At 45.4% G+C, this 25,912-nt stretch overlaps 1 protein-coding gene across 1 annotated transcript in view; it reads right to left on the bottom strand.

Moving 5' to 3' along the window:
- LOC119387660 (receptor-type tyrosine-protein phosphatase N2) overlaps nt 1–25,912 on the bottom strand; it is a 580,933-nt gene that overhangs the window by 90,910 nt on the left and 464,111 nt on the right. The window contains exon 14 of the mRNA XM_037655122.2: nt 15,027–15,215. Coding sequence (XP_037511050.1) covers nt 15,027–15,215 — 189 coding nt within the window. The remainder of the gene's footprint in view (nt 1–15,026; nt 15,216–25,912) is intronic.

Here is a 25,912-nt window from a genome sequence, read left to right as displayed (position 1 = left end):
TATATTAGATCGAATAAAAAATGTTTGTTGGCTTTGAAGCTAAATAAATTATTGCACGGTCGTTGCATTTGTTCCACAGATACATATTGGAAAAAGGCTTTCTTTTATTCATCCAAAGTGGTGTCTGCTGCGCGAACCTGGCGACCAAAAGTTGCATGGCACTACACTGCGCAGCTGATGTTGGACGATGCACAACTAGAAGTAAGGTTGCAGACGAGTATTAGCATTCTTATTATAAGTAATATATAACATTTTGTATGATGAACTGCTAACAAGTGGCATTATAAGAACGGGAAGTTATCTAGTGGCATCTTTGATGCCACATATACTCATAAAACGTCGTTTGTAACAGCTTACCACTTTGGAGAAGCAACGTAAGTTCTGCGCACTCTAGTCGAGTGGGCAACCAAACCATGAGTCAAACTCTCATCTGACTAAATGGAGAAATGATCCGTGCGTTAGGGCTGAAGCGAATGTCTAATTCTATATACGCGGAACATCAATAGAGACATCGAAGTTTTTGATGACTGGAATGAAAGTGTCAATAGACTACTCGGTGTTCCAGTTTGGATTCCAAAGAATTAATTTCTTTTCGAATTTCAATGTTTGGCCTTTTCAGCCCTCTAATAAAACTTCTGTTGGGCCTAGCTGGCGCATGAATTTTGAGATGAGAAACTTCAGCGCGAACCAGGACGGACCACAAAGAAGAGATGAAACCTAAGCTATAGTGAAAGCAAACTTTTGCGGTTGGACTTACTAAATACCTTAAAAATGCTTCATAGATGCGCCTGCCGAAGAGTCAAGCCGGCTGCAAGTGGTCTGTAGTTGGCTCTACATACAATACTCCCGTTGGCTACATATTCGACGTCTTATCAATCTCAAGTACATATAAAAGCACTCAGCAATTCATTTAGTAACTTTATGGAGGGAAGAGGATAGGGGGACCACCGTCAAAGCTTATATGAAAGACATGGGATCGGGGACTTATCAAAAGACCTAATTTAACGAGTGATTTTTCACGTGGTCTGTGTAGGCGGCATTAAGTGCAGTGTTTTTCTTCAACGCACAGTCTTATCAATCGGTGTACTGGCTAGCTCTCCCGGTCTCCGTTCTACCTGCCCGGAGAACAAACGCAGCGAAATTCAGCGTTTTGAACCGATTGAAACAGTGCATTATCAAATAATCTCCACAAGCAGATAAAAACGTAATCCTAAGGCAGTCGCTTAACTCTGTTCAAGTTGCGGCGGTGAAGCCCTGCAACAGTTGCACTTAGGTGCGCTTGCTCTTTCATTTTTGTTTGTGTGCGCGTGTGTTTGTTTATATTTATGTGGACCTGCGTGCCTGTACGTGTCTACTATGTTTGCTTGCTGAAATTTTGGAAGACGCACTTCCTTAGATACGCAAACAGAGAACACAAATAACGTGGTACAAAAGGGAACATCGTCAGAAGCGATCATGACGTCGACGCTTTTATAATCTTGTAAAACAGTCCCCGAGGGTCGACAGTGAGGCGTGCTTACACAACGTAGCAGCGAATGGGGGCTCGCACGAACTGCCGGCGAGGCGGTACCGCGCGTATGCTGACTACATCGTGCGCTCCCTCCACGGCGCGGCTCGTCTAAACAAACCCGACGCGCTCAATCTCCTAACCGCTGCCCAGCGCGGGACCGAAAGCACGTTGACTCGTTGAGGATAACGATTTACAACGCGGCTGCGTCACGCTTACGAAAAAAACTGAGAATTGCGCTCCCTCGTCCTCTCACCTTTGCGAGCGTGCTTTGTGCGCTGAACTCCGGTTCCCAGCGCCTTCTACAAACACTGCAGGTTGATGTGTAAAGCTTTATTCCGCGGTAGATTTCTGGTGCGCTTTATTTTTCTGATGTTGTTATTCTCGCTGTTGAGCGTCGAGCCTTGATGCACGTGAGGTAACACCTTGGAAAGCAGGCTGTTGAATCCAATATAGATAATCACAATAATAAGGCAACGAGTGACCCTCTTGTCTCTCCCCCAAGCGCTTCCGGTCGAGCACTTAATTCAGGTTTTCCGCATAATGGGACAATGCGCTTAAAAAACAAAACTCTTACAAAATCGATGGTTCTGCTTCGAGAGACTGCAATTACGAGACACCCGAGTCAAGATTTAGGGTCGTCTCTCTTTTTTCTTTTTTCAGAGACAACAGTGGTGTTACACGGACAACGGTCTCAAGAATCGCCCCAGATGGTTTCAAAGGCTTTTAAAGGGCGTCCTGTAATCAAGTGTTATACTCAGCATACCGGAGTTCTAAGGTTCACGGATGCGTCGCCTAATTGCACGCTGTGTCAAGGCTCGTAAGGTCACCGTGCACCTGTAGCAGAAGCAAAGCCCGCACGCGATGGTTGGTGCCGACGCCACGACATTTCGTTGCAACATCCGCTAGGTTGGCAGTCGCTGCGAAGCGAAGGCCGAATTGTTGTTCTGCGCACGTTTAGTGCGAAGCGAGAGAGCTGAATGTGGTCGCAGCGAGGTACAGGGGAGGTAAATCAACGATATTTTGAAGGCAATGTCTTTCCAGGCCGCTTCCACCGACATTTGGCAATATGGAACGATGACGTGCGATGTCGTGTGTACTGTTTCTGACCGAAACGAATACAAAGAAAAGAAAGAAATGCTGCAGAAATAAGAGTGAAATAAGTAAGCAAGCAAAGCATAAAGAAATAAAAGATTACAAAAACGAAAAACAACAAGAACACAGAAAAGCAAGATAACCAACATAATGTAACGGTCAAAAATAAGCATGTTGTAGGCATTTATTATGTGTTTCATCCTCATTTGTATATTATTGTAATCATCATTATCTGTCTGTCTATCCGTCTTCATCGTCTTCGGGTGTGCTCATCATCATCGTGTCCATGGCGCTTGTTCACTCCCGAGTTCACGACCAAATAAACGTCGTTCCAACCGAGACACCATAATATGAGAAATACGGGTGCTGCAGCGAACACATCAAAAATACTTAAAAAAACAGCAATAGCCTCGTTCATTCTCAGTCCAGTGACTGAGCTGTCTGCCATACTTCTTAACTGAAGATTTGAATAGATTTCCGGCCTGCAGCAGAAAACTTCGGGTTCGAGTTCCATGCACTGAGTGGTTCGTTTTTTCTCTTTCGCTTTATCTCGGGCGATTCAAGCGCAAAATTTCCTCGCGACACAAGTCTAAAAGAGGAGAAGATGCCTGACGACCTTCAGAGGAACTTGCGAATATCTTATGAACGTGAAATCTTCAGTTAGGTGCGCAAGCGCGGACTCTTGGTGAGTCCTTATTGTCGTTTTTTTAAAGAACCTCTAATTTGGGTGATGACAAGACGGCAAGAGCAAGTGCAGGGTAAACAGAAGTTTTGACGTGTGCCAAAGTTGCTAGAGAGCAGGTAGCAGAGGACCATATCGATTTCTATCACTGATAACTCGGCCATATAGATGAGCACTAACAGACAACAATGCCAAGGAAGTATAGGGGATGTTATTAGTAGTAAATGTAAGGTAAATGTGAAGAAAGAAAATTGGTCGAAAAGATAACTTGCCACGGGTAGGGACCGAACCTGCGACCTTCGAATAACGCGTTCGATGCTCTACCAACTGAGCTACCGCGGCGGTCACCTCCCCGTCCACTTTATAGGGTATATATGTACATTTAAACGTGGGAGCGTCAGTCAGCGCCGCCGGTAGCCATGACGGCGATTGTGGAACACTCTTTTTGTACAAAATGTACATATATACCCTCTAAAGTGGACCGGGGGATGGCCGCCGCGGTAGCTCAGTTGGTAGAGCATCGAACGCGTTATTCGAAGGTCGCAGGTTCGGTGCCTGCCCGCGGCAAGTTATCTTTTCGTCCACTTTTCTTTCTTCACATTTACCTCACATTTACTACTAATAACATCCCCTATACTTCCTTGGCATTGTTGTCTGTTAGTGCTCATTAATATTATTTATAACAAAGAAAAAACGAGCCCTTAAAATTAACACTTCTTTTCTTCGGCCATATAGATGTACTTGAGGTACGCTGTTCTAGTGCACTGCCCTGTTTGGTAACAAAAGCGAGCACTTCGTAGCTTTGAGCGCAGTAACATTTTAAAAAAGCAAAAGAAAAGCAGACTGTGACGAAATTTTTTCAACATCTAGTTCCGATACACTTACTCGAACAAAGGTAGAGGTCGTGGTGTCACTTCGGTGTGCGATGTTCGCGGTAACTTCGACGAATATTGCGCAACAAGGATTGGTGTTTCTTCTTTTCCATCGCCCCCTTTCTACGAAATCAAAACTCTTCTTTATATAACCGCGGTATCTATGTACAATCAACCATATACATTAAACAGAACTGCAGGCGCGGTTCGTCATTGCCCCGGCCATAACTGATTGCCAATAAGAGGAGCAAAATAGAAAACCAGGGGCAAAAGCAAACGACGACAGCGACCCAAAAGAACGAGGAAACAAGGCTGGCGACCTGACAGCCGGGCAGATACAGATGAGCCTCCGGCGGTAGCCGATAGAGGGAGCAGCGATTGAAGCCAGAGGGAGAGCTCAGAGAAGCTCTCTAGCACAGCTAGGGGAGCGCCGCCGGCGCCGGTCGCCACGGTAGGCGCCAGGGGAGGCAAAAAAAAAAAAAAAAAGGAATCGCGGTTCTGATTACTGTCAGAGAGACCTAACCGCCGCGGCACTCCCTTCGTTACCCTGTCCTAGCTACCTCTTATATTATTTTTCTTCCTCCCTTTCTCGCTTCTTCCGGAGAAGCCTGACAAATGGGCGCCGGACGCCAGAGGCAACAATTTGGCCGATTCCGAAACAGGGTGAGAGCCCCCCCCCCCCCCTCGCTCGTGCGCATTTATCTCCGGGTTTTCGCCCCGTCCCGTCATTGTGACGCGGCGTGTGAGACAGGCTTGCGTATTATAGCGCAGAGTGCAGATGCGATGTGTGGCCTTTTGGCGCGGTCCTCTCACTGTATTGTGTGCGAACGAAACGTTCACTCGATGATACCTATTTCTGTGTCTGTGTCAGTTTATGGAAATCATTAAACCGACAACGTGAGGGTTCGAGCTAGTTGGTCCATCATACTAAACAGTGTGCTTGAGGAGAATTTGTTTTTGGCTTTGTTGGTCTGTGTTTGAAGGCACATTTGTTGCGAAAGAGACGCACACAGAAGAAGACGAGGACGACCACACGGGCGGAACTTCAAACTGAATTTATTTGTGTCAGGATTTATTTCCATGTATCCTGACACAAATAAATCCTATTGGAAGTGCCGCCTGTATTGTCGCCCTCGTCTTCTTCTGCGTGCATCTTTTTAACGACTAATACGCCTTCATACTAAAAATGATAAGCGCAAAACTTTTACACAAGAGACGTCCGTCTTTGTAGCTGTCTCTCATCTAAAAGTTTTTGCGATTAGCATTATACTAATTTGTCCAGCTGTGACGAAGAAGGTCACGACCTTCGTCCTACGTGTGTTGTTGGCAGCATGGAGCTTGCTTGCGACTACGAAACGCAGGTTTTTTTTCTTATTAGTATTATCTTTTTTTGTCGAATTACTGCCCTTGAACGAAATATTTGATAATACACTTACGTGGGACTATCTTGAAACAGAGAGAAACAATATTACTGAAAAGATTCCGGAAGATTCGTGCGGTGTTAGAAGTTTTATTGAGACACAGGACGAATGAACGGTTTCCTCGAGGTAGGGCAGCTGATAAGTTTTTTTTTTACGCTGTAAACTGGACGGCAAAGCTTTCAATCGAGGATCCCTAACGCGGACATCTAGACGCCCATTTATTCTACTTAGTCATTAATCTTTCGTGTGCCTATTTCCCCGGCGTTTGTAAGGTTGCTCGACTTTGTCATTATTTATTCTATACAGAGAACAAAAGAGAGAGAGAGATCATTTGTGGCTGCTGAAGAAGCACTGAAGTAGTGGAGGTCAGAACAATCGGCTCTAGAGAGAGTGTCGATGCGCACCGATCTCTTCAAGAAATTCCGAGTTTTGTGGCGCACGACATCTCATCACGAAAGCTGCTGCTTCATAGGGAGCTGTAGAATTTGTAATAGCCAAATCGCAGTGAACATTCGGCCCAAAACCTGACGTGACCCCGATGCTTGGGGCTGCAAGAACCATAAAACTTAACGATGTTTCTTGTACTGCGCATAGAGTATTGAACAAGGAAATCATTAGGATGAAACAAGTGGGCTATTTTCGCTCGCCGTAGTTTGTTGTTGCAAAACTCGATCGATGAACAGAATTGTGTTGACAATATGCTGTGCAAAAGTGGACGTTCTCGAGTACATGCTACCAACGGGGCCGACATCTCCGATGACCGCGGGGCTAACATTTCAGCTGCTAACACGTGCACGGGCTTTCGACTAAAGGCACGGAGGAGCTATTTATGACCGCGAGGTCCCTTTCATGCGGTCCCTCTTCCACGGGATTGTAAAATAACAAATATTGCGCCCATACACAAAGACGGTGATCGAGTATAGATATGTATTTACAGTTTATCGCTAACCTCAGTGTGTTATAAGATACTTGAGCACACCATTTCATTCGTGCCTTATGAAAAATCTTCGAAACGATAATTATTTTCATCCATCCCAACACGGTTTTCGCGCGGGGTTCACTCGTACAACCCGATGAACTGAGTTCGTACACGACACAGCCATAAGTTTAGATAAAGCGCACAAGTGGACGCCGTTTTTCTTGATTTTAGAAACACCTTCGACGTAGTGCCACCTTAGCTCCTCCCTTTTAAGGTGTCCTTCCTGGGAGTATCAAAATATTTGCTAGAATGGTTGAAGCACTATATGACAGACAGCGAACAGTGTGGGGTTATAAATATTACGGTCCACGTCAACTACACATGTGCTATCAGACGTATCACAGAGCTCGAGTCTGGGTCTCTTGCTGTTCTTAACTTCCACTTTTGATCTTCCGAATGATCTTACATATGCTATAAGATTCTACGCTGATGACTGTCTGTTGTATTATCCCGTGAAATGTGTTAGTCACATTGCCGCATCACAGTCCGATCTCAAAAAAAAAAAAGTTTCGTGTTGGTGCGTTAACTGGCACATGATCCTAAATTTAGCAAAGTGTCTCCACGTTAGATTTACTAATAAAGAAAACCGACAGACAGTTCGCATGTCCTGAAATTCCATCTGTTTATAGGGTCTCACGATGTCAAATAGTTTGATATCACATTCACTTCCACATTGCATTGAATTTGTCACGCTGATAAAGTTTCTGCGAAGGCTTCGAAGTTGCTGCATTCTTTTTTTTTGAAGACATTTGGAACATGCGCCGAAGAAGTTGAAAGAAACCTTGTGTTTAACTTACGTGAGAACGATTTTAGAATAGGCTTGTGTTGCATGGGACCCCTTTAAAGCCGTAATAAAATGTAACTTGGAAAGGATGCAGAAAAAAAAGCCGTGAGATTTGTGACCATATGGTTTCATGATATGAAGCTCGCGGATCACGGCTTGAAACAATTACAGGATCGTTGCGAACTGCAAAGGCCTAAGTTTATCTTTAGCATTTTTAATGATGAAACAGTAATAGATAAAAATACGTGGATCAAACAGTCATTTTATGTACCACCAAGGCGTGATCGTAGAAAAAAAAGTGTAGGGAACATAAATGCCGTCTTGCTCTATTCATATTATAATTGTTTCCTTATATTATTAGTGCTTGGAATGAAACCCCTATGAAATTTTCTGATGCCTTGCTTCTCTAACACATTTGAGTCTCCTTGTTAAGACACATGTTCATTTTTACACCAATTTGTCTTGATTCTTTTTCTATTGCGTCAGTGTTTCGCTTTTTGTTCTGGAAGGGGGGAGGGCGGTTATGTACAGGCAGCTTGCTGTGCGGGTCATCATTATGTCCATTGCTTGTGCGCGCATTTTTTTTAACTTTGGACCCACCTACAACAACGTATTCGGGCGATGTAGGTTCTTCTAAATAAATGAATAAATCCGTTTCTGTCATATTCACCTTATTTTATAAATGTACGGTAGCAAACAGAAAAAAAGACTGTTCTGAGAAATGCGCGCACCTATTTTTTCCCTTTTTTTATTCCCCGCCTCTCTCTCTATTTCTTTACGGTGGAAAAAACAAAAGAACACTCGAAACCTGGCATGACATTTGTCATACGCCAACCCTCAAGGCAAAAAAAAAATAAAATAAAATAAAATAAAAGAAGAAAAAATAAAAAAAAGAAAGCCCAGTCTATTGTTTATTGTAAAGAAAATGTAATTACTGTGGCGAGAAAAATGGGAATAACACATTTATGTAAAACATCGGATTTCGCAAGGTAAGATTGTTTTATTGCGCTCCCCCGGTCACGACTGCCGTCTACACGTAAGAAGAAAAAAAAAACGCACCATGAACGACAAGCGAAAGCTGTTAGGGCAAAACCATACATTCAAAGCAACAGCAAGAGAACGAGACAGAGAGAGAGAGGGGGAGAGATTTGGAAGGTTAGTGGGCGCAAAAGTCTCCATTTACCTGATTTCCGCTCTTTCGTTCAAGTACAGCGACTGACTTCCATGACCAAGTGCAGCCGTACCATCTGAAAACCATCGTCTACACTTTTCCAAAAAAAAAAAAAAAAAACACCCACGACCTTAACAAAAAATGATAGGTTGCGGTTCCCTACACGGCGCCCGTTCGTGTCAAAACGTCTAATTCACGTTTCAAAACAAATAAAACAAACAAGCAAACAAAAAGAAACGATAGAAAAGCGAGCGCCGGCCGTTTATTTCGTTTTCGGCGACGGGAAACAAATGGCTCTGAGAAGAGGAAATGGCGAAACGGCGTTTTGCGTGTCCTGCGTGGTAGCGGCGGCGGCGGGGAAGTGCGGAAAAGAAGAGGGAGAGGAGAAAGACGAAAATGAATCAAGCTCTACCCCTCCCCCTCAGACAAAAGAGCGGGCAATACGGAGGAGGCAAAAGACAACAGTTGCGAACGAGAAGGAGCGTGTTCCTGCCAGACTATACGCGAGAGCCCAGCTCTAAATTGGAAGAGCCCATCCGAGAGAACCTCTCCCCGAACTTCGCCCACGCGAGTAGGCATTGTGTAATGCGCAATATGAAATTTGTTTACACGTCCTCTACTTTTCTGTATCTACCTTTTTTCAATTGCCTTCCCTACTCCGTACGCACGGTTTCGGGTGCTGGCGCCCACACCACCACCTCGTCTCCATTCCCCTCGCCTCCGTTGCCATCAAGCACCATTTCTTCCTATTCCTAACTCAATATTCTTCATTCGCAGCTCACGTTTTTTCCCATGCGTACCTTCTTTTACGACGTCTTTCTTTCCGCCTTCAACTGTGGTCGATTTTTGCGTTTTTTTTTGTTTGTTCGAGTTAAACAGTGGCGAAGCTTTCCGGCGTGTTGCTCTTCGAAGGCGATGCGCCGGTCCCACGGAGATGAAACAGGTTTTCTCAAAAGCCCATTTGTGCGCCCGCACGATGCCTCCTGTTGCGAGTGTTCGTCTCTGAACGAACCTTCCTCTATGGTGTTGAACTGTGTGCGTGTGTGTGTTTCCTTTTTGTAGTTTATCGGTTTGTCTGTGGGATTGCACGCGACGGCGCTTGGAACCGAGCCGTTTGTTTTACAGATGAAAGCGTGAGGAAGCGCGCCCGCATTTTGGCTGCGCCGGTTGAATGTTCGCTCGAGCGAGAAGATTGAGAGAGTAGCGAGGAACGATTTATAATATCTTCTAGAATCGTGACATTTAAAGAAAGAAAAAAGACAATAATGTCGTTCTGTGCTACGACTGAAACGCTTTATGCGTAGAAAAATACGTTAGAGCGTAATTAATTTACGTGGAAGTCGTTAAAGACGCGCATCCGACGCTGTAGAAGCAAAGAGGCGGTTTTAGGAGGTGTGCGTTTTCTTTATGCGGAGGTTGACGACCGAGAGACTACGCTTGTAACCGGTAAACCAGTTGCGACTTACAATTACGGTGACGGTATGCGTCGATTTAGGTCATTATTTCGCCTTGTGCTATTGGATGATAATGTAAACAGATAAGCAGTAAAGACCTAATAATATGTGGGGTCTTACGAGCGATAGTCAGCATAGGATTATGACGCACACCGTAGTGTAGGGCTTCGAAAACTTCGACCATGTGGTATTATTTACCAGGCAATCACATCGCACAGTGCACGAACCTCTAGTATTTCGACTCCATCGAAATGCGATCGTAGTGGTATGGATCGAATTCACGACTTTTTGGTCAGCAGCCGAGTATCGTAACCATTGTACCACCGTGACGAACTAAACTTTAAATACATCTCGCATTTAAACACATGTACTTTTTTTTCAGTGTACACATTTTTCCCGTCGCTGTAACAAAAACAGAACGTCGGATGTTCTATGAATGCAGCCTTGGCAGAGATCCGTAATGGGACCCAGTAAGTCGCGTGGCGAGCAGCTGTCCAGAAAACAAATTGGCCAAAGAGAAGAAGAAGAAAAAGAGAAAGAAAGCAGAGAGAGAGAATGAGAGAGAACAGTGGTTACAGAGCTGCTTGCTCAAGCTAGAATCTCAGGGTATTGATTGGAGGCAAGTACTACAACGCGGGTAGCACACGCGCTGAGAATTGTCTGGCTCTGCCCGCGCAATCTGGGCCGTGGCACTGACCACGTCACAGACGAGGCCTGCGGCCGTGTATATCGGGGGGAACCAAAGGGAAGAAGAGTAGGATCAAAGGTGGAGGAGGAAGGATGGTGTTGGTGATGATGCCGGAATGCGCCAATTTGGGACGAGAATCGGCAGCAGCAGCAGCAGCAGCAGCATACACCACACACTCGTCGGCAGCCGCAGCACACACACACACACAGGCGGGAATATGCGATGGAGAAGCTGTCCCTAATAACGCGACCCGAGAGAAGGAAAGAGGGAAAGAGAAACGATGACCGCTGCCGAGAGATCGGCCAGAGGGCCCATCGATTTTCAATTATGGCTACCAGGAACGGCAGACCACCAAGCTCGTGCCGAGGTAGAAGAAAAGGGAAGAAAAAGACAGGCATTGTGGGTGTGCTGGAGAAGAAGCGGAGAAAAGCCTGTGGCTAGACCGCACGAAACGAGGATGAGTGACGAGGGAGTGAGAATGAAAGAAAGAAACTTCTCACACTCCCCTGATTTTGGCTTTCCAAGTATGCGGCGGCGTTTCAGGAAACGAGAGGAAGCCGCAGTCTTAGCGGGCGAGGCCGCGAAAAGAGATGCTCGAAATAGAAGGGTGCGTGAGATGTTAAGAATATGCATAGGAAGATGAGATAAAGATGGACAGTAGCAGGGGAACCGCTGCTATGTGCCAGATGCTAAAGCAGCCAGATGATGGAGGAGGAATGAGGCCGTTATTGGCGCTCTTCCCATCCTTGTTTTTTTTTTTTTTTGAAGAAGCAAATGGGTCATTAGTCACAAACCCATTTCGTAAGCATAAGCAGCATGTACTTCGGGTAGCCGAACACGTCATCGCAAGAGTAGACGAGTACACAGTGCATACGAGAGCACTTTCGATGGGCGAAAATTTGAATACCGTATTGAGATTCACGAAATTTACAAATAAGTGTCGCTTTTTGTATTGGCATTTTCGTTACGAAAATTTATCTTTAATACGTTAAAGATGACAGCGGAACCCCAACTAAGAGTCTCGGAAGTGGAGTTAGGCTCCCTAATGGAATGGATCAGTCTGTGTCTTTCGAAAATTTGGTCCAAGATTTGCGTGGACAAGTGCTAGCAGGCCTTCAGTGCATTACCAAGCTGCAGGGTCCACTTCGATTGAAACTACTTGACGTAGATTGCGTAATGCAATGCGAGGAACACATTGCTGACAATCTGAAACTCTCTGCCATTCACACGCAATCGGAATCCAATGCAGTCCTGCAATAAAGGACGCAACAGGAACACATATTATCTACAACGTGGCGATATTCAGAGGTACACTGAAGGACCTACGCTCCCAGCCGGCGACAGAACAGAACCCCAGACTCCAGCTAAAGGGAAACAACAGAAGGGCACAGCAATACTAATAGGCTGCGCATTCAGCCTTAGGCATAAAGTGCTGCTACATTCGTGCTTTAGACGAAGAGGCTTAGCCCCACCGTGAAATATGCTGAACAGCCAAAGTGTTAAAACTAGCAGCCGATTAGAGATGTCACCAAGCGCGGGGTAATATCGCCGCTGATGAAACCAAAGAGGCGCCACTGATTCCGGCATGAAGCCGCACAAAATTTCAAGCGCATTTTTTGAGAATGCCGACTGCCAGGAATCTCAGAGGCAGAAGCACATTATGAGCTGTATCTCAAAAGTACGCGTACACAGCGTGCGCCGCAGCTTCCTAGAGCCAGTTGCAATTTACAAACACCGACTGCGAGATCTCGCCGAGTACACAGCTCACGTGCCTTAAACCGACAGAATGCGAAAAGCCTCGATCGTTCTAGAATTCAAGGCATGACGCCACTTCACGCCCAGGCCCCAAGCCAGACGCCTCGTCGAAGCTATGAGAAGGACATTGCGCTTTCCCTGTCTTCCCATATATTGTGATTACGTGTCTCAGATCGGCAGTTTTCGAACTCTGGCAGAAACTGTAAGCAAGCGGAGGCGAAGGAAATAGACAATCAGACACTCGGTAGAATATAGCCAAGCAACCAGTCTAACCTTGGAGGCAGAGAATCCTCGTCCCAGCGCTACAGTAAACAATTGTAACAGAAAGTACTTCAAGATTACGCCGTCGACTGCTGACAGGTAACAAGCACTGGCCAATATGAAATGACTGTTCTGTTCTGTTCTAATTTACTTGCTGTGGACATGTTATATCATCTCGGCTACTCCGTTTCTACTGTAGAGTGAAAAAAAAATATAGGAACAAAAAAGGTGTTACACAGTACTATAGTCCCTGGAAGACTGGGTCACTAACAAGGAATCATTACATTTCCTTCCAATACGAGCAGTATAAATTAGAAAACTTCCCATCACTCATTCAGTTTTAAAACAAAATGCACGAGCAGAGCCACTATGGAAATCACCATCTACAATGGTTGTTTTCTGTAGAGCGTGCTTTGCCACATAAGCACTGTTACTTAGAAGAAGCCCACTTGTTTGGGGCATATGTACTTGCGCGGGTGTGTTCGTGTGCGCGTAATCTGTACGGTATGATAACTTGTCTTTGTCCGTTAACGTGTCTGTGTTTGTTTTTGGTGAATAAGGCGTGTGAAGTGACTAATAAGCCGTATGAAAGCAAAACAAGCAAACGCAAAGTGTCAACTCGCAAAACACGAAGCATTATAGTGAATTTTTAACAATTTACGATCTTTGATAATTTTTTAAAGCTCCCATTTGTGCCTTAGCATTGTCATGGAATACTTCAGCTGTGTGATTGTCTTCGGTTGTGAGGATTGCAGTAGAGAAAAATGCTTATATATTTGACTCACCCTGTTGGAGGAGACAACACTTAAGGCGACCGCAAGTAGTACATCAAATTCCAGTATATTACTCGTCTATGTCTGAAACTACATTTTAAACGAAAGACTAGAATGATACCGTGTATACTACTTCGGATTGTCCAGTGCAATAATTTCCGAAGTATAAGAAGGGCGTACCAGGTTCGATTCTCGATACATCTGTGGAATGTCACTGTACTGCTAATAGGTCACCTTAGGCGGCTGTATCTTCACATAATTTTGAGCAACCAGACGCACTATTTTGCAAATCGCCCTCCAGTTTTAAAATTGTATTGTACGGTCCAGGCTTCGTCTTTGACGCTGAAATATGCGTGCTCGGCTTTAAAAATTTCCCAATTACCATGGATACTACACTGAAAAATTTGTCTTAGTTTGTGTACGTGTTGCAGTATTTCCTGGAGAACTCTATGGGGAAGACTGCAGTAGTTCTACGGCAGTCAATGCTCGTTTGTGATTCCGACATCAGGGATAACATTAGGCAGCTACACTGCTACATTGAAGCTGATTTCGTAACGTTTCCTCAACCCAAAACACGTTGTCATTGGCCTGTCACATTCTCTAATTATATGTTTACTATTACGATTTTCTGGCGCCACTTTACTGTGAGTGACGTTTTTTAAATACAAATGAACGCGGTCGTTGTTTAAATACAAATGAACGCGGTCGTTGCATGCGAAGGAAAAACAGCCACCATATGTGGCCGAAAAGAATGTGCCCACGCACCAAGGCGTCTGGGGTGTCTGAGTGCCAAAACCGCAACGTGATGTAATACCGCCGTAGTCAGGGACTCCAGGTTAATATTGTCTACCTGTGGTTTGTTAACGTTCTCCAAAATCTAAGTACGCAGGTGTTTCTGCATTGGTACGTTTCGTTCACTCTGCAATGAACAAGACGGGCAAATGAGAGACACACGGCTCCGTGTGTGTCTTTCTTCTACCTGGTTTGTTCTTTGCGCTGGGAAATATTGCATCGTGTCCGAGCGGATCCTTGAAGTACGAATCAAACGTTAAAGCGTTAGTGCTGCGTGTGAAATGTGCACCGTTGTATGTATGAAACAAAAAAAACAAGAAAAGAAAAGAAAACCGCTCAAGCACTCCGTACAGATGATTAACCGACGAAACTGGTACACGCGACCCCGGTGTCTATCACGAACTGGGATCTATCGAAGTGTCTTCCGTAGTAGCTTTACACTTCTCTATCCCCCCATTCAAGAGATCTGTGCTTTAAAGTTTGCGTTTGGTGACGCAAGCTGAAACGATATTACGAACACCTAAAGGATTTCATGGGCAACCATTCATGCTGCAGCGGGTATGATCCCTAGCTAATATATGTTGAGAAAACCTGAAGAGAAACTAGTGCAAGCGCGTTGAGCCTTCGGGGTAGCGTATGATAGTATTGCCGATTCATTAAAGTTTCTGCGCACTCACGGACCGCCGCATTTTCCCATCTCCTAGTCGTGTACGGCTTCAACGTAAAAAGCGAAATGAAGGGAACAAGTAGCAGAAAGGTCTTAGACAAGTGCGTTCCCTTGAAAGGTTTCACCTGATAGTCTTGGCTTGGTTCGGTGTCCGGCTGCGCGAGACCGTGCAACTTCTCCTTGGATCGCAGGCTGGCGCGGCGCACCAGGTACGCCACGGATCCGGCCACCACGAGAACAAGCACGGTTCCGCAGGCCACCAGCGTTGCCACCAGCATCCGACCATCGCTGGGACGCACGAGTTCCAGCTGCGCCTGCGCCAAGAGCAATAATTTGTGATTCTTAGCTCGCGTATCCCTTGTTTTGTGGTTTAAAACTCAATATATATACAAAAGAAACGTCATGGTCAGTTGATGCGTCTGATTCAGATGCACTGATGAAGCAATAAACTACGCAGCTGCTGTGGCAAATGAGCCAAATAGGAAGGAAAGAAAAAAATGATAGAGAGGAAAGGCAGGGATGTTAACCAGTTTAGAATAACCGGTACGCTAGCCTACACTGTGGAAAGTGACAGGGGAATTTGAAAGTTAGAATTGTAAGGAAAGGAAGAGAGAGAGAGAGAAAGAATACACAACGTCACGAGAGGAAGACCATCATTTGTATTCGGGGTGCTCCAGCGTATTGGTACGTGCACCAAACACTAATGTATTTGCCAAACTGACTTTGAGTACTAAAGTTACATAGCACATGTTATATACTCCAACGTCAGGCTTTTGAGCCCGATATAATATCAACGTGCATGTAAACTTGTCGTTCATTCTCACGTTACTCGCTGCTTTTTCGATGGGTCTGGCTGAGAAAATAAACAGCATTTAGAAACTGCGCCCAAACGAAGGTGTTTCACATAACACGGTTGCTAGTGCTTAATTCACCACTGCAGGTGCCCTGTGTTTTGATGTAACAGGTAGTCCTACACTCGAGAGCATCACACGTAAGCGATTTCGCTACAAATTTACCAAGGCGCTGGTCTTTTTGTACCGGAAACCAGGACCTACTTTTGTGGTGTAGAACATGCAAAACAGAATAACAGGAATGACAGGTATTCAATGATGATGATGATGATAGATTCTTTTATTATGCAAAGGGAGGACCGAAGGCCACTGATGAGGAGGTTGGGGGTGGGGGAGGGTTGGTAGGCACACACTAAATCACGCGCGCCAAGCCGCTATTAACTCCGAAGTGGGCTAATGTGATAAGCTGGTGCTATGCCCCTCTTCCGGTCAGCAAGAGTCTGCCATTGATGAATTATGTGGGGGGTAGTGGCTGTGTTCGCTAGCATTTTGTTAATAAATATCTCCTGAGATCGGCTGAGGGCGAGGTTCTTAAAGATACGAGGAGGGGTGACATCTTTGAGTCTCTCCCGGTTAGTGTACTTGAGGAAGCATCGCAGTCGTGCCATTTCGGAATGAGAGCTCGGTGGCAAATTCGTGTAGGGGTGGCAACCAAGATTGGGAGATCCATGTAGGAGAGGTTGGAGATGATATGGTAGAACTCCAGCATTCGAGGTAGGTAACGAGCTGGCACACAGTCTAGGTATTCAATAGACATCGCCATTGGTTGAGCAAAGTAGTGCACGAAATCAAGGACACCTGTTTTGCAAAGCAAGCCGCGCCACTCGTGAGCTTGAACGAAAATGTTTACAGGTATTACTGCTGTCGCAGCTTATAAAGAATGGTATATCATATGTACAAGAAATGGCGGTAACGCCTAGTTTTTTGTCAAGTCACGGTGCAATGAATGCTGATGTCACGTGGCGTGCACGCAACGCGCACACAGCGCTTCTTTTTTCGGGAAATGCTCTGCAATGACTAGCAGCGATCGACAAGAAATAAAGAAATATTTTATTACGTGTCACAAACAAGCATGCCTTGTTCAGATTACAAGTGTCCTTTTGATGCTGACGTGACGACTCAAGACTTGATACGAACACAAATTTTCGTTAAATTCTCGAACATATGAACCCGATCTCAAATGCATTGGATCACTGAACATTTACCAAGCAGCATGGATAACTTAGTGTAGGATGTGGTTTCTATTCTTTCTTTCAGTTTTTGTCATAAATTACTGCCGCTACGCACGCCGCAGTGAAGTGAAAAATACGAGCGACATGAACCATTACCTCGAGATACACAGGGCAGTGTGCATTAAATACATTAAGAAATAATGCTAACATCTACGGCTACAGTGTTACCCGATCTGGTAAAGGCGAAGAATGAATCGATAGCAAAACAAGGTGTCTTAAGCTCAGCTTGGCTTCTAGTACCGAGTACCGAGCCCCACTAAGAGCATATAATAATAAAGAAAGACAACAACGTCATAAACAGAAAAAAATATCCCCATTTGCAACAGTTTCGGACTCTTCGTAAACAGTTTTACTGGAGCACTGCACTTCGTTAGCGCGCCATACATTTTATTTCTGTTTTATGCGCACCCGCTGTAACAATCTCAAGGCTAAATGAGGAAGCGAGATTCCTGGCGATAAAACTTACAAAACCCAGAGGTCGGCCATGGTTCTCTCTGGCGTCGGTATACTTCCTTTTAAATTCATAAAAAAAAGAAAAGAAAGAAACGAACGCATGGTGATGTTAAGAGGAGCGCCGCCGCACGCGCCTTCTAGAAGCAGCGACCACGCGTGGAGCAGTTGGCGATAAACTAATTTAAATTGATCTCGCAAGCTCTGCAGTCCGCACAACGGCGCCTTGCTTTATGACAACGCACGCGACTTGCGTAATTCGCGCGTTGCCTCGCGGGCAGAGCTGGCAATGCAACGTTTTACGGCCTTTACGTCTCACTCCCTTAAAGCAACTGATGCAACAATGTTCTACACTGTGTGCACCGGAAAGCAAAGAAAAATAATTACCGGGCATGTTTACAACTTTCTAAGAATGTGAAGGTGAAGGCATAATTGGACCCATAGCGATGTGGAATTAGGCTCTGAGCCCACGCGGCGACGCACAGGCACCGTGCGATTGAGTATTCGAAACGCAACAGCAGCGCAAGAACCTGCGTTGTTCGAAGCGCAACAGCAACGAGGATAACGGCGATGCTTAACATATCGTTTACTCTCGTTATAAACCACACGCAACATCGTTAATAATATTTAAGCATCAGTAAAGTCGCTGCAGTATTCTGGTGCAACCTTTACGTTGCACTATGTCACCCGTTACGTCACAACAGCACCATACAGATCCTGGAGAATTATTCAACAATAGGCCCTCATCAGATGACATATAAGCGTCTAGACATCAGCCTCGTGGAGTCATATAGTATATCGCCAAAACTTAGTGGGCGGCGAAGGTGAGCTTCACATTAATAAAGCTGGTTAGTTTGCATGGAGAGACAGTGCGTTTGTGTTATGTCCATTTCTACCATTTTTCCTGTGAACCAACGGATGATTTCCCACAGTAACGGTTGGTAAGGGAGAACAGAAACACAAGGCAGAGATGTCAGTGTGAGCAATGTTTGTTTTGCCACCTTTGCGCTTGAATAAGGGGATTGGAGGACAGAAAAATGAGATAGTACCTCTGAGAGATAGCGTTAGTTGTCAGGATAACAAAATGTCGGTATAAATTAGATGTCACGATAAAAAAAAAAGTTACGGCAAGGTGAGAGAGTTCGCCCACGTGCGCACACACATATACGCATGCGCGTCATCCTAAATGAATGCAGATGTGCAGAGGTGACATGAACTAGCCAGAAAAAAAAAAGGAAAAAGAAAGACATCCTCCCGTAGTATTAGGCGTGACACTGGTGATTGCGATTCATTCCAACGAAGGAGACGCGCGGGCGTGATTATATTTCCTCTCCGTCCCATTGTTTTATTCCCTCCTTTGGCCCCAGGCACTGTTGCATTCTGCTTCTCCACAATCTGTGTGGGCTCGGCCGTGAATCATGATTAGTTCCAGTGTTTCTTTATTTTACTCATACCCAGCCCGCCTCCCCTTGAGCAAGAAAAAGAAGAAGGAAAGAAAATAAAAGAAGAATGAACGCAAGGAAGTAAACAAGCTTGGGCGGAAGCAACAATGGCTCGCAGCCGGTCGGGCATGAAAGGGCCACAAAAGGTCTTCACGAGTTACAAAAGGAACACAAGAGAAGGCAAGAGGAAGAAAGAAAAGAAAAGAAAAGCGACAGTGGTGGCACGGGCGGCAAGCAAAGCGAGAGGACTTGAAATTAAGCAGCGAGACGGGTGCCGGGAATTGCCATTCGTCCGAGAAAAATGGGAGCGTTAATGGACAGGCGTACGGCACGCGCACATCGAGAGACCCGCGCAGCAGTCACCTTCCCCGACGAGAAAGAGGCTCGCGCTCTCAGGACCTCGACGCGCCATTACGGCAGCAGAACCCCCCCCCCCCCCCCCCCCGTTGCAACGGTTGAACGAAAACGTGTGTGAGAGCTGTCGCTCGTCACTCGTTCCTCACTCGGACTTCGCGTGATAACCCCGGCAATAATGAACAAAGCGTGACACGCATGTTCTTAGCTCGCTTCTTGTTCGCGTTTTTCTGAAACAGCGACCGCTTCGTACACCGTATGCACTTTCCATTGACTGCTGCTGCTGCTGCTGCTGCTGCTGCTACTGCTGCTGCTGCTGCTGCTGCTGCTGCTGCTGCTGCTGCTGCTGCTGCTGCTGCTGCTGCTGCTGCTACTACTACTACTACTACTGCTACTACTACTACTACTACTATTACTACTATTACTACTAGTAGTAGTAGTAGTAGTAGTAGTAGTAGTAGTAGTAGTAGTAGTAGTAATAGTAATAGTAGTAGTAGTAGTAGTAGTAGTAGTAGTAGTAGTAGTAGCAACAGCAGCAGCAGCAGCAGTAGTAGTGGTGGTGCTACTACAGCTACGTCTACTACGACCGACTTGTGCGAATGCCTATGACTAGGAGTGCAATTCCCGTCAGCACATTTATTGCTAAGTTATTTTTCTTGCTTGCCTTCCCTGTTTGTCATCTTTCTTTTCTCTTTTTCCGTTTAACTAACCGGACACTTCTGGTTAACCTCCCTGGTTTTCGCCTTTCGGTTTCATTCCTACTTTCGTTCCTTCCTACTACGTGAAAGGTGGTAGTAATAGCAATCGCAAGACGACACAGCTGCATCCTCTTGCTGCAAGTTCGACAAAAAAATGAAAATAAATAAGGAGCACAATTTACACGGCGACTGAAATAGACGGAAGCCTAATTCGCGAAGATTTTACTTCGTAAGTTCTCTCTAGCACTGGTCGGCTGTCCACGCTATAGTATGAAGGGGGGGGGGGGAGGAGAGCTTTTTGTTACGAAAATTTATACCATAAGAATACTTTGTTGGTATGCCATAACCAACCCATAACCAACGATCCACCCCGGCGACCGGCAGAATGTTGCCGAAGAGACGCTCGAGGAAAGTGCAAGAAGTCGTGTGTGAAAGCGCTCGCCAACGTTTTCGAATACATGCATGTGCGGGAGCCGCAGGTTCGTCAAGGTAAAAAAAGAGAGAGAGAGAGAGAACCAGGAAATATGCGCGTCTTTTGCCTGCCTATGCCACTGAATGCTCGATTCATCTTGGAGACGCAGTGTGCACGACAGCCTCGAAACAAAAGGGTTAATTGAAATTGCCGAGGGAAAAAAGAAAGCTTTTAAAAGCGGGGATCGTACAATTGCGCCTGTCAGCACAGTGTGAGCGGGAGCAAGTCGAAGTAACAACAGCTAACTTGACAATTTCGCGCAAAAGAAGAAAAGCATAGCTTAGCAGAGTCGGACAAAAAAGATTTATTACTTTTCTTATATTGCCGATTTTGTATCCTTAGTTTTGCTTATCACCACGATTCAGGTGCAGCGTTAGTGGCACTTAGCGGGTAGTTTATTTTTTGAACTTCTCGCGTCGCTTCCCAAACTGTGGAGTTTACGGACCGGCGCTGCCGCTACCGTTCATCAGCTGCATTGAGAGCGAGATGCTTATTACGGTCGTCAGCGGACTTTGCATGCGCCCGTGCAGAAAAAAAAAAGAAAAGAATTGCGCGCGTAGCGGTACTGCCGGCCGCCCAGTGCAGCTCCACGCCGACGCTTCAGAGGCGCGTGCGACGCGATTGAAAGCAACTTGAACGCTCAACGGTTCGGACAAGCGTCAGTATCCATCGGGAGTTCAATCAAGGCCCTCTTCTCTTTGCGCAGGCGCAGACTAGCGCGGTGTCCGCCGCTCTATCTAAGACTGGCAACCCCCCTTACCCCTCACCATCCCCCGCTTCCTTGCATGGTGGCTGGCGTTTTCATCACGCTAGCTGACGTCCATGGACCGAATAAAGAAAATAAAGGCGCAACGCAACGCGCCACGCGCGCATTTCAGCCGCAAATTGGTGCCGACAACTCGTGCTTGTTACGCTAATAACGCACCCCGACACGCCTGCACTTCGCTTCGCCGGGAGTTTTTGGAAAACACCACCAAGGCCTGATACTTTGGCGGCAGTCAATGATAAGACAGATAGTAAAAAATAACGAGAAGAAGATGCTCGTGTGTTTCTTTATTTACAGCTCTCCGCAATACGATCGAGATTTCTCTGCATTCTAACGTCCGGTTGCGCCAGAAATTTAATCAGTGCTGGAGAACAAGAGATTGCGACTGGAAAACAAGCCCTTAACGATAACCATTTATCGCAGTAGATATTAATTTTGTTTCCTATTTCGCTGCCTCTTCTTGTTTCTTAGTAGCTAAACAACGAGGACTTTCATTCTTGAAGTGCGTAACGTACATTTGATCTAAACTAACGTTCTACTATTCAGTATGGAGTTTTCTTACGACACTGAATATGAGTCTCGAAGGCTAAATAATGCTGAAACTGCTGGTTCGGTCGAATCGTTAATTATAGATTCTATTCCACACGTATGTGCCTGAGCAGCCCGTATAGGACTTACATGGTTGCCAGCTGTACACGCCGTATTTATCGTTTTCTCTTTCTCTCCTTCTTTACGTGGACTTATTGATAGAATGAAAAATATACAAAATTTTGTTTTTATTGGGCAGTAAAGAAGTTACCAGTCACTCTCTTTCATCACACAATGCTGCTTTTTGTAAGAACCTAAGGGAGGTTCATAAAAAGTGGATAAAATATTGTGTTGACGTTCACTCATCCCATGGTAAACTCTTAGCGAACATGAACAACAGCGACAAAAACACACACACACACACACAAAAATGCGACGCACAGTTTGCACCCTTAGCCTAAAACGTTCAGTGTTTTTCCTGTTTTCCATTGAGTGACAAAGAGCTGGCAATCAATCCGGTTCTGCATGTCATTTGAACGCGTTTCCGTACGTATTGCAATATAGTATTTCGACAACAGATCGCATCCAGGAACTCCGAGCCTTACGCTAAATATGCCGGCACAAAGCTTGTTTTTCTGCATTTCCTAACCAGATTGACGAAAGTTGTTTCAGATAATTGATATGTTCAGTAACGCGGCTCTTGTACGCTAGATAAGGAAAGCCGTAGTGCCGAAACAAATTGCGTCAGAAGATATCAGTGTTACGGGCAAAAAGAAAAACTGATTAGCCTACAAAGAAAGGAACATTTGCAATTGTGTTGCCTATGTCCTCACTGCCGCATTGATTTTCAAAGAGGAGCAGCGAAAAGCGATACGCAGTGCGACTGAATTCAAGAACGCTTCCTAAAGCAAACAGAAGGTCGCACGCAAATCTCCAATTGTCGTTCGTATGAACAGTGAGACAATATCTGTGACGTTTCGTGAATAATTTCACGATCGCAAACGCGAGGATTTCCAAAAAGAAAGATAAAAAGGGGAGGCGGGCTATGAACATATGCCGAAAAGCTATAAATTCAATTCTTATGGTGAATGAATATTCGAACGCCATAGGCACTTTTGTGAAGTACCTAGAGGGCTACGCTTCGCGCCGCCCTTTATGCCGGCATCGCTACAAAATTGCGTTTTCCCAACAGCCCGTAAACTAATTATGCAAATACGAATAACAAACCGGGGAACTGTACGAGAAAAAAAGAAAACTAATGAAATACCGATCAGTGTCTTCGTTGTAGTAGAAAAATCGATCGAGCTTCGTGAACAGCGTGCTTACGAAAACATTGTGTAATGCATAAAGTCATGAGCATCATCGTAGTCGTATTTGACGGTTATCTGTTCTTTACCTTACACATGCAGTATTTTGCATCTCTAAACCGCGTCGAATCCTGCTTGTACTTTAGCTACATGCAGGTAGAAAGGAATTGGCAAGTCTGTCCAATTCAAATAATCACCCCCATGTGAATTTTTTGTACGTCATCAAGTATACATTGGAATTCATTTGTTGAACATGCATTAAAGGAGTCCTGACACAAAAATTTTCGCCCCGCGTTTTTTTGCTGCACTGTGTTGCTGGGGGCCTGTTAGCCATAACACGGCACATCGTTTGCTGCAGCGCGCGACAGATAATTAATTACAAGCTCCTCATTACCGACACAGCCTCAGTTTCGGTTTGACAGAGCTCCAAAAACGACAAGCCGCCGGGTGCAACTATCACCACCTAGCGAGTGAAACGCTCAGTCACGTGAGCACACAGAACAGTGACGCATTTCCGCGCGGTCTGTCGTCGTCAGGCTCATCGTAGTCTGATGGCGACGATTTTCTTGCGGCGGGGATGGAAGGAATTTTCGACGTGGCGAATCACTTCAGGTTTGACCCGCTGGCGAGGAGCGATTCGTCGGGAAGCGCTTCAAAACAGAAATGGCGGCTACGACGTCATCATAACTTGTACCGGCTGCACCGGTTACGTAGGGGAAGTAGGGGGGTCACCTCGGGTCACCTCCGAGGGTGTCAATGCACCAGGTGCGGCCTATAATGCTGGATCGCGCTCGCGAACTTCTAAATTCATATAATATACCTTCCAAGCTTTATTCGCTGTCCATATTTTGCAGATGGTACACGCACGTACACGGGAATCGATCCATCAGGCTATCTCGGCCGCGAAATTTTGTGACAGTACCCCTTTAAACCTAAAAGCCCGCACGTAGAATTTAATGCATGCTGCATTACAAAAACGCGTCTTATTTCCCGGCAGAGTTAATTAATTAATTAATTAATTAATTAATTAATTAATTCATTCATTTGAAGGGTCCTCTGGGGCCATTCGAACTAATCAGCCAACTTCTGTCGCTATGCCTGTAAAGCGTGCACCACCTTTTGCAGTGTAGCATAGCGGCATAGCAACAAAGCACTGTGAGGATATGAAGGGATCAGTGAGTTTTGTTGAACGATATAAAAGATCACGTGTATAATCTATAACGTAATACATTCTACATAAGTCTTGATATTCTTGCATTCGTGTTTAATATTACCACGTTAGAGATGGCGCGCTTCCGGAGTGCACGCCCCGATTGCCCCTAGCGACGGAGCGTATGAACCGAGGCGCTGAGTATGCGCTCTTGGATGTCCTCCTGCGTATATAGGAAGTTTGAGTACGAATGGAAAAGAATATAATGAAAACAGGCAAGTTAGCTTGTCGCGGTAACATCTTCGCTGCGCGACATCTTTGACTTCCGCCCGCCGCGTCGCGAACACAGCATAAAGACTGAGCGCCCGGAAAGCTGAGCGCGCCCCGCATGGCTCACGAATATGAATGCTGGGAGGGGGAGGGGGGGGGTCGTTCTACGGGCTGCGCTGCGTTCTCTTACGCTCACATAACGCCGAGTACTTTGATGTTGCGCTCCGGGAACTCTCTTTGCGTCCCTTTTGGTGAGCGAGCCCGTCGAAATGGAGTAATGTTCGGAACACACGGAAGTCAACAGAAAGAAGCCGCTTCTCGGGAGGATGGAAGGCGAACGGTGTCATGCGCGCGTGTACGTGTTCCGTATTTCCGCGTTCCGTGTGACATGTTCCAAAAATTCGGAAAATCGGCGCTGGCAAAGAAACCGACAGCGAGAAAGGCCGTATCGAGAAAAAAAAAATGGCTCTGCAGGATATAGCAATTTTTTAAAAAGAGGTAGCGTTGCTTATGAAGAAGAAACTAGGACTTTTCGAAGATAACGAGCAAGCACGAAATAGATAAAAAGGATGAGTTTAGCTCATTCATCATTGTCGATTGATACATGAAGCATGAGCACAAGATGTTTTTTCTTCGTCATTCTACGCCTCAGGCGAGACATTTAAGAATAAATACCACTTGATTGCCTGATCTGAACTAGGATATCAAAAAGAAGAGTAACCTTACTGTTCTGTAATCTGCAGTTGAAACATTAAGAGAGCTACATTCATGACGAGAACCAAAAGGTGATAGCTTGACATCTTGACCGCAAACAAAAGACAAAGACAGTGTGAGGAATGACGACATGGGCGGGAAAGTTTCAACTCGTTTAATCATAGAAACATGTATAGCTGATAGAGGCCTATTATATAACAAAGAAACGTGGCTACTGTGTTAGCTATACTTCCATCAGACTGCTTAAATCCGAGATAGGTTTCTTTGACAAGTGGTTGCCCCGCTAGGCTGACGAGTGAATGTATTGGGTTCCGCGCATGTCGCAAGTGCCTATACATTGCTACCTGTCTCTATCATTAAACAGAGTTGAAAGTTTACCGCCCGTGTCGTGGTTCCTCCCACTGTCTTCGTATTTTGTTTGAGGCTAAGATGTCAAGCATTTGGCTCCAACTAGCCCCCACTCAAGTTCTTCTGAAAAGGTTATAGGTTCTGAGATACTCTGTTCTGGCATACTGTAGGCTTTGGTGGAAAGGATAGCAAATGGAGAGGCTGAAAGTTAGAATGGTGACCGTAAGAACACGCAAAGGTAGATTCTAATGAATTAGAAAAAAAAAACAGAATAAAACGTCTATAGCTCTCACGAATTCCACTCCAACTTCGCTCAGAAAACCACCCTATCTCCTTTCACTAAAGACTAGACTATCTCTGTTTGTATCTATCGCATTATCAGCACGGCTGAAAGAGAGAGCCAGCTTGACGTGGGTGTGGAATAAAAAA

Source organism: Rhipicephalus sanguineus, chromosome 3, assembly GCF_013339695.2.
Source record: "Rhipicephalus sanguineus isolate Rsan-2018 chromosome 3, BIME_Rsan_1.4, whole genome shotgun sequence".
Classification (NCBI taxonomy): Eukaryota; Metazoa; Arthropoda; class Arachnida; order Ixodida; family Ixodidae; genus Rhipicephalus; species Rhipicephalus sanguineus.
This window is presented reverse-complemented; position numbering and strand designations above follow the sequence as displayed.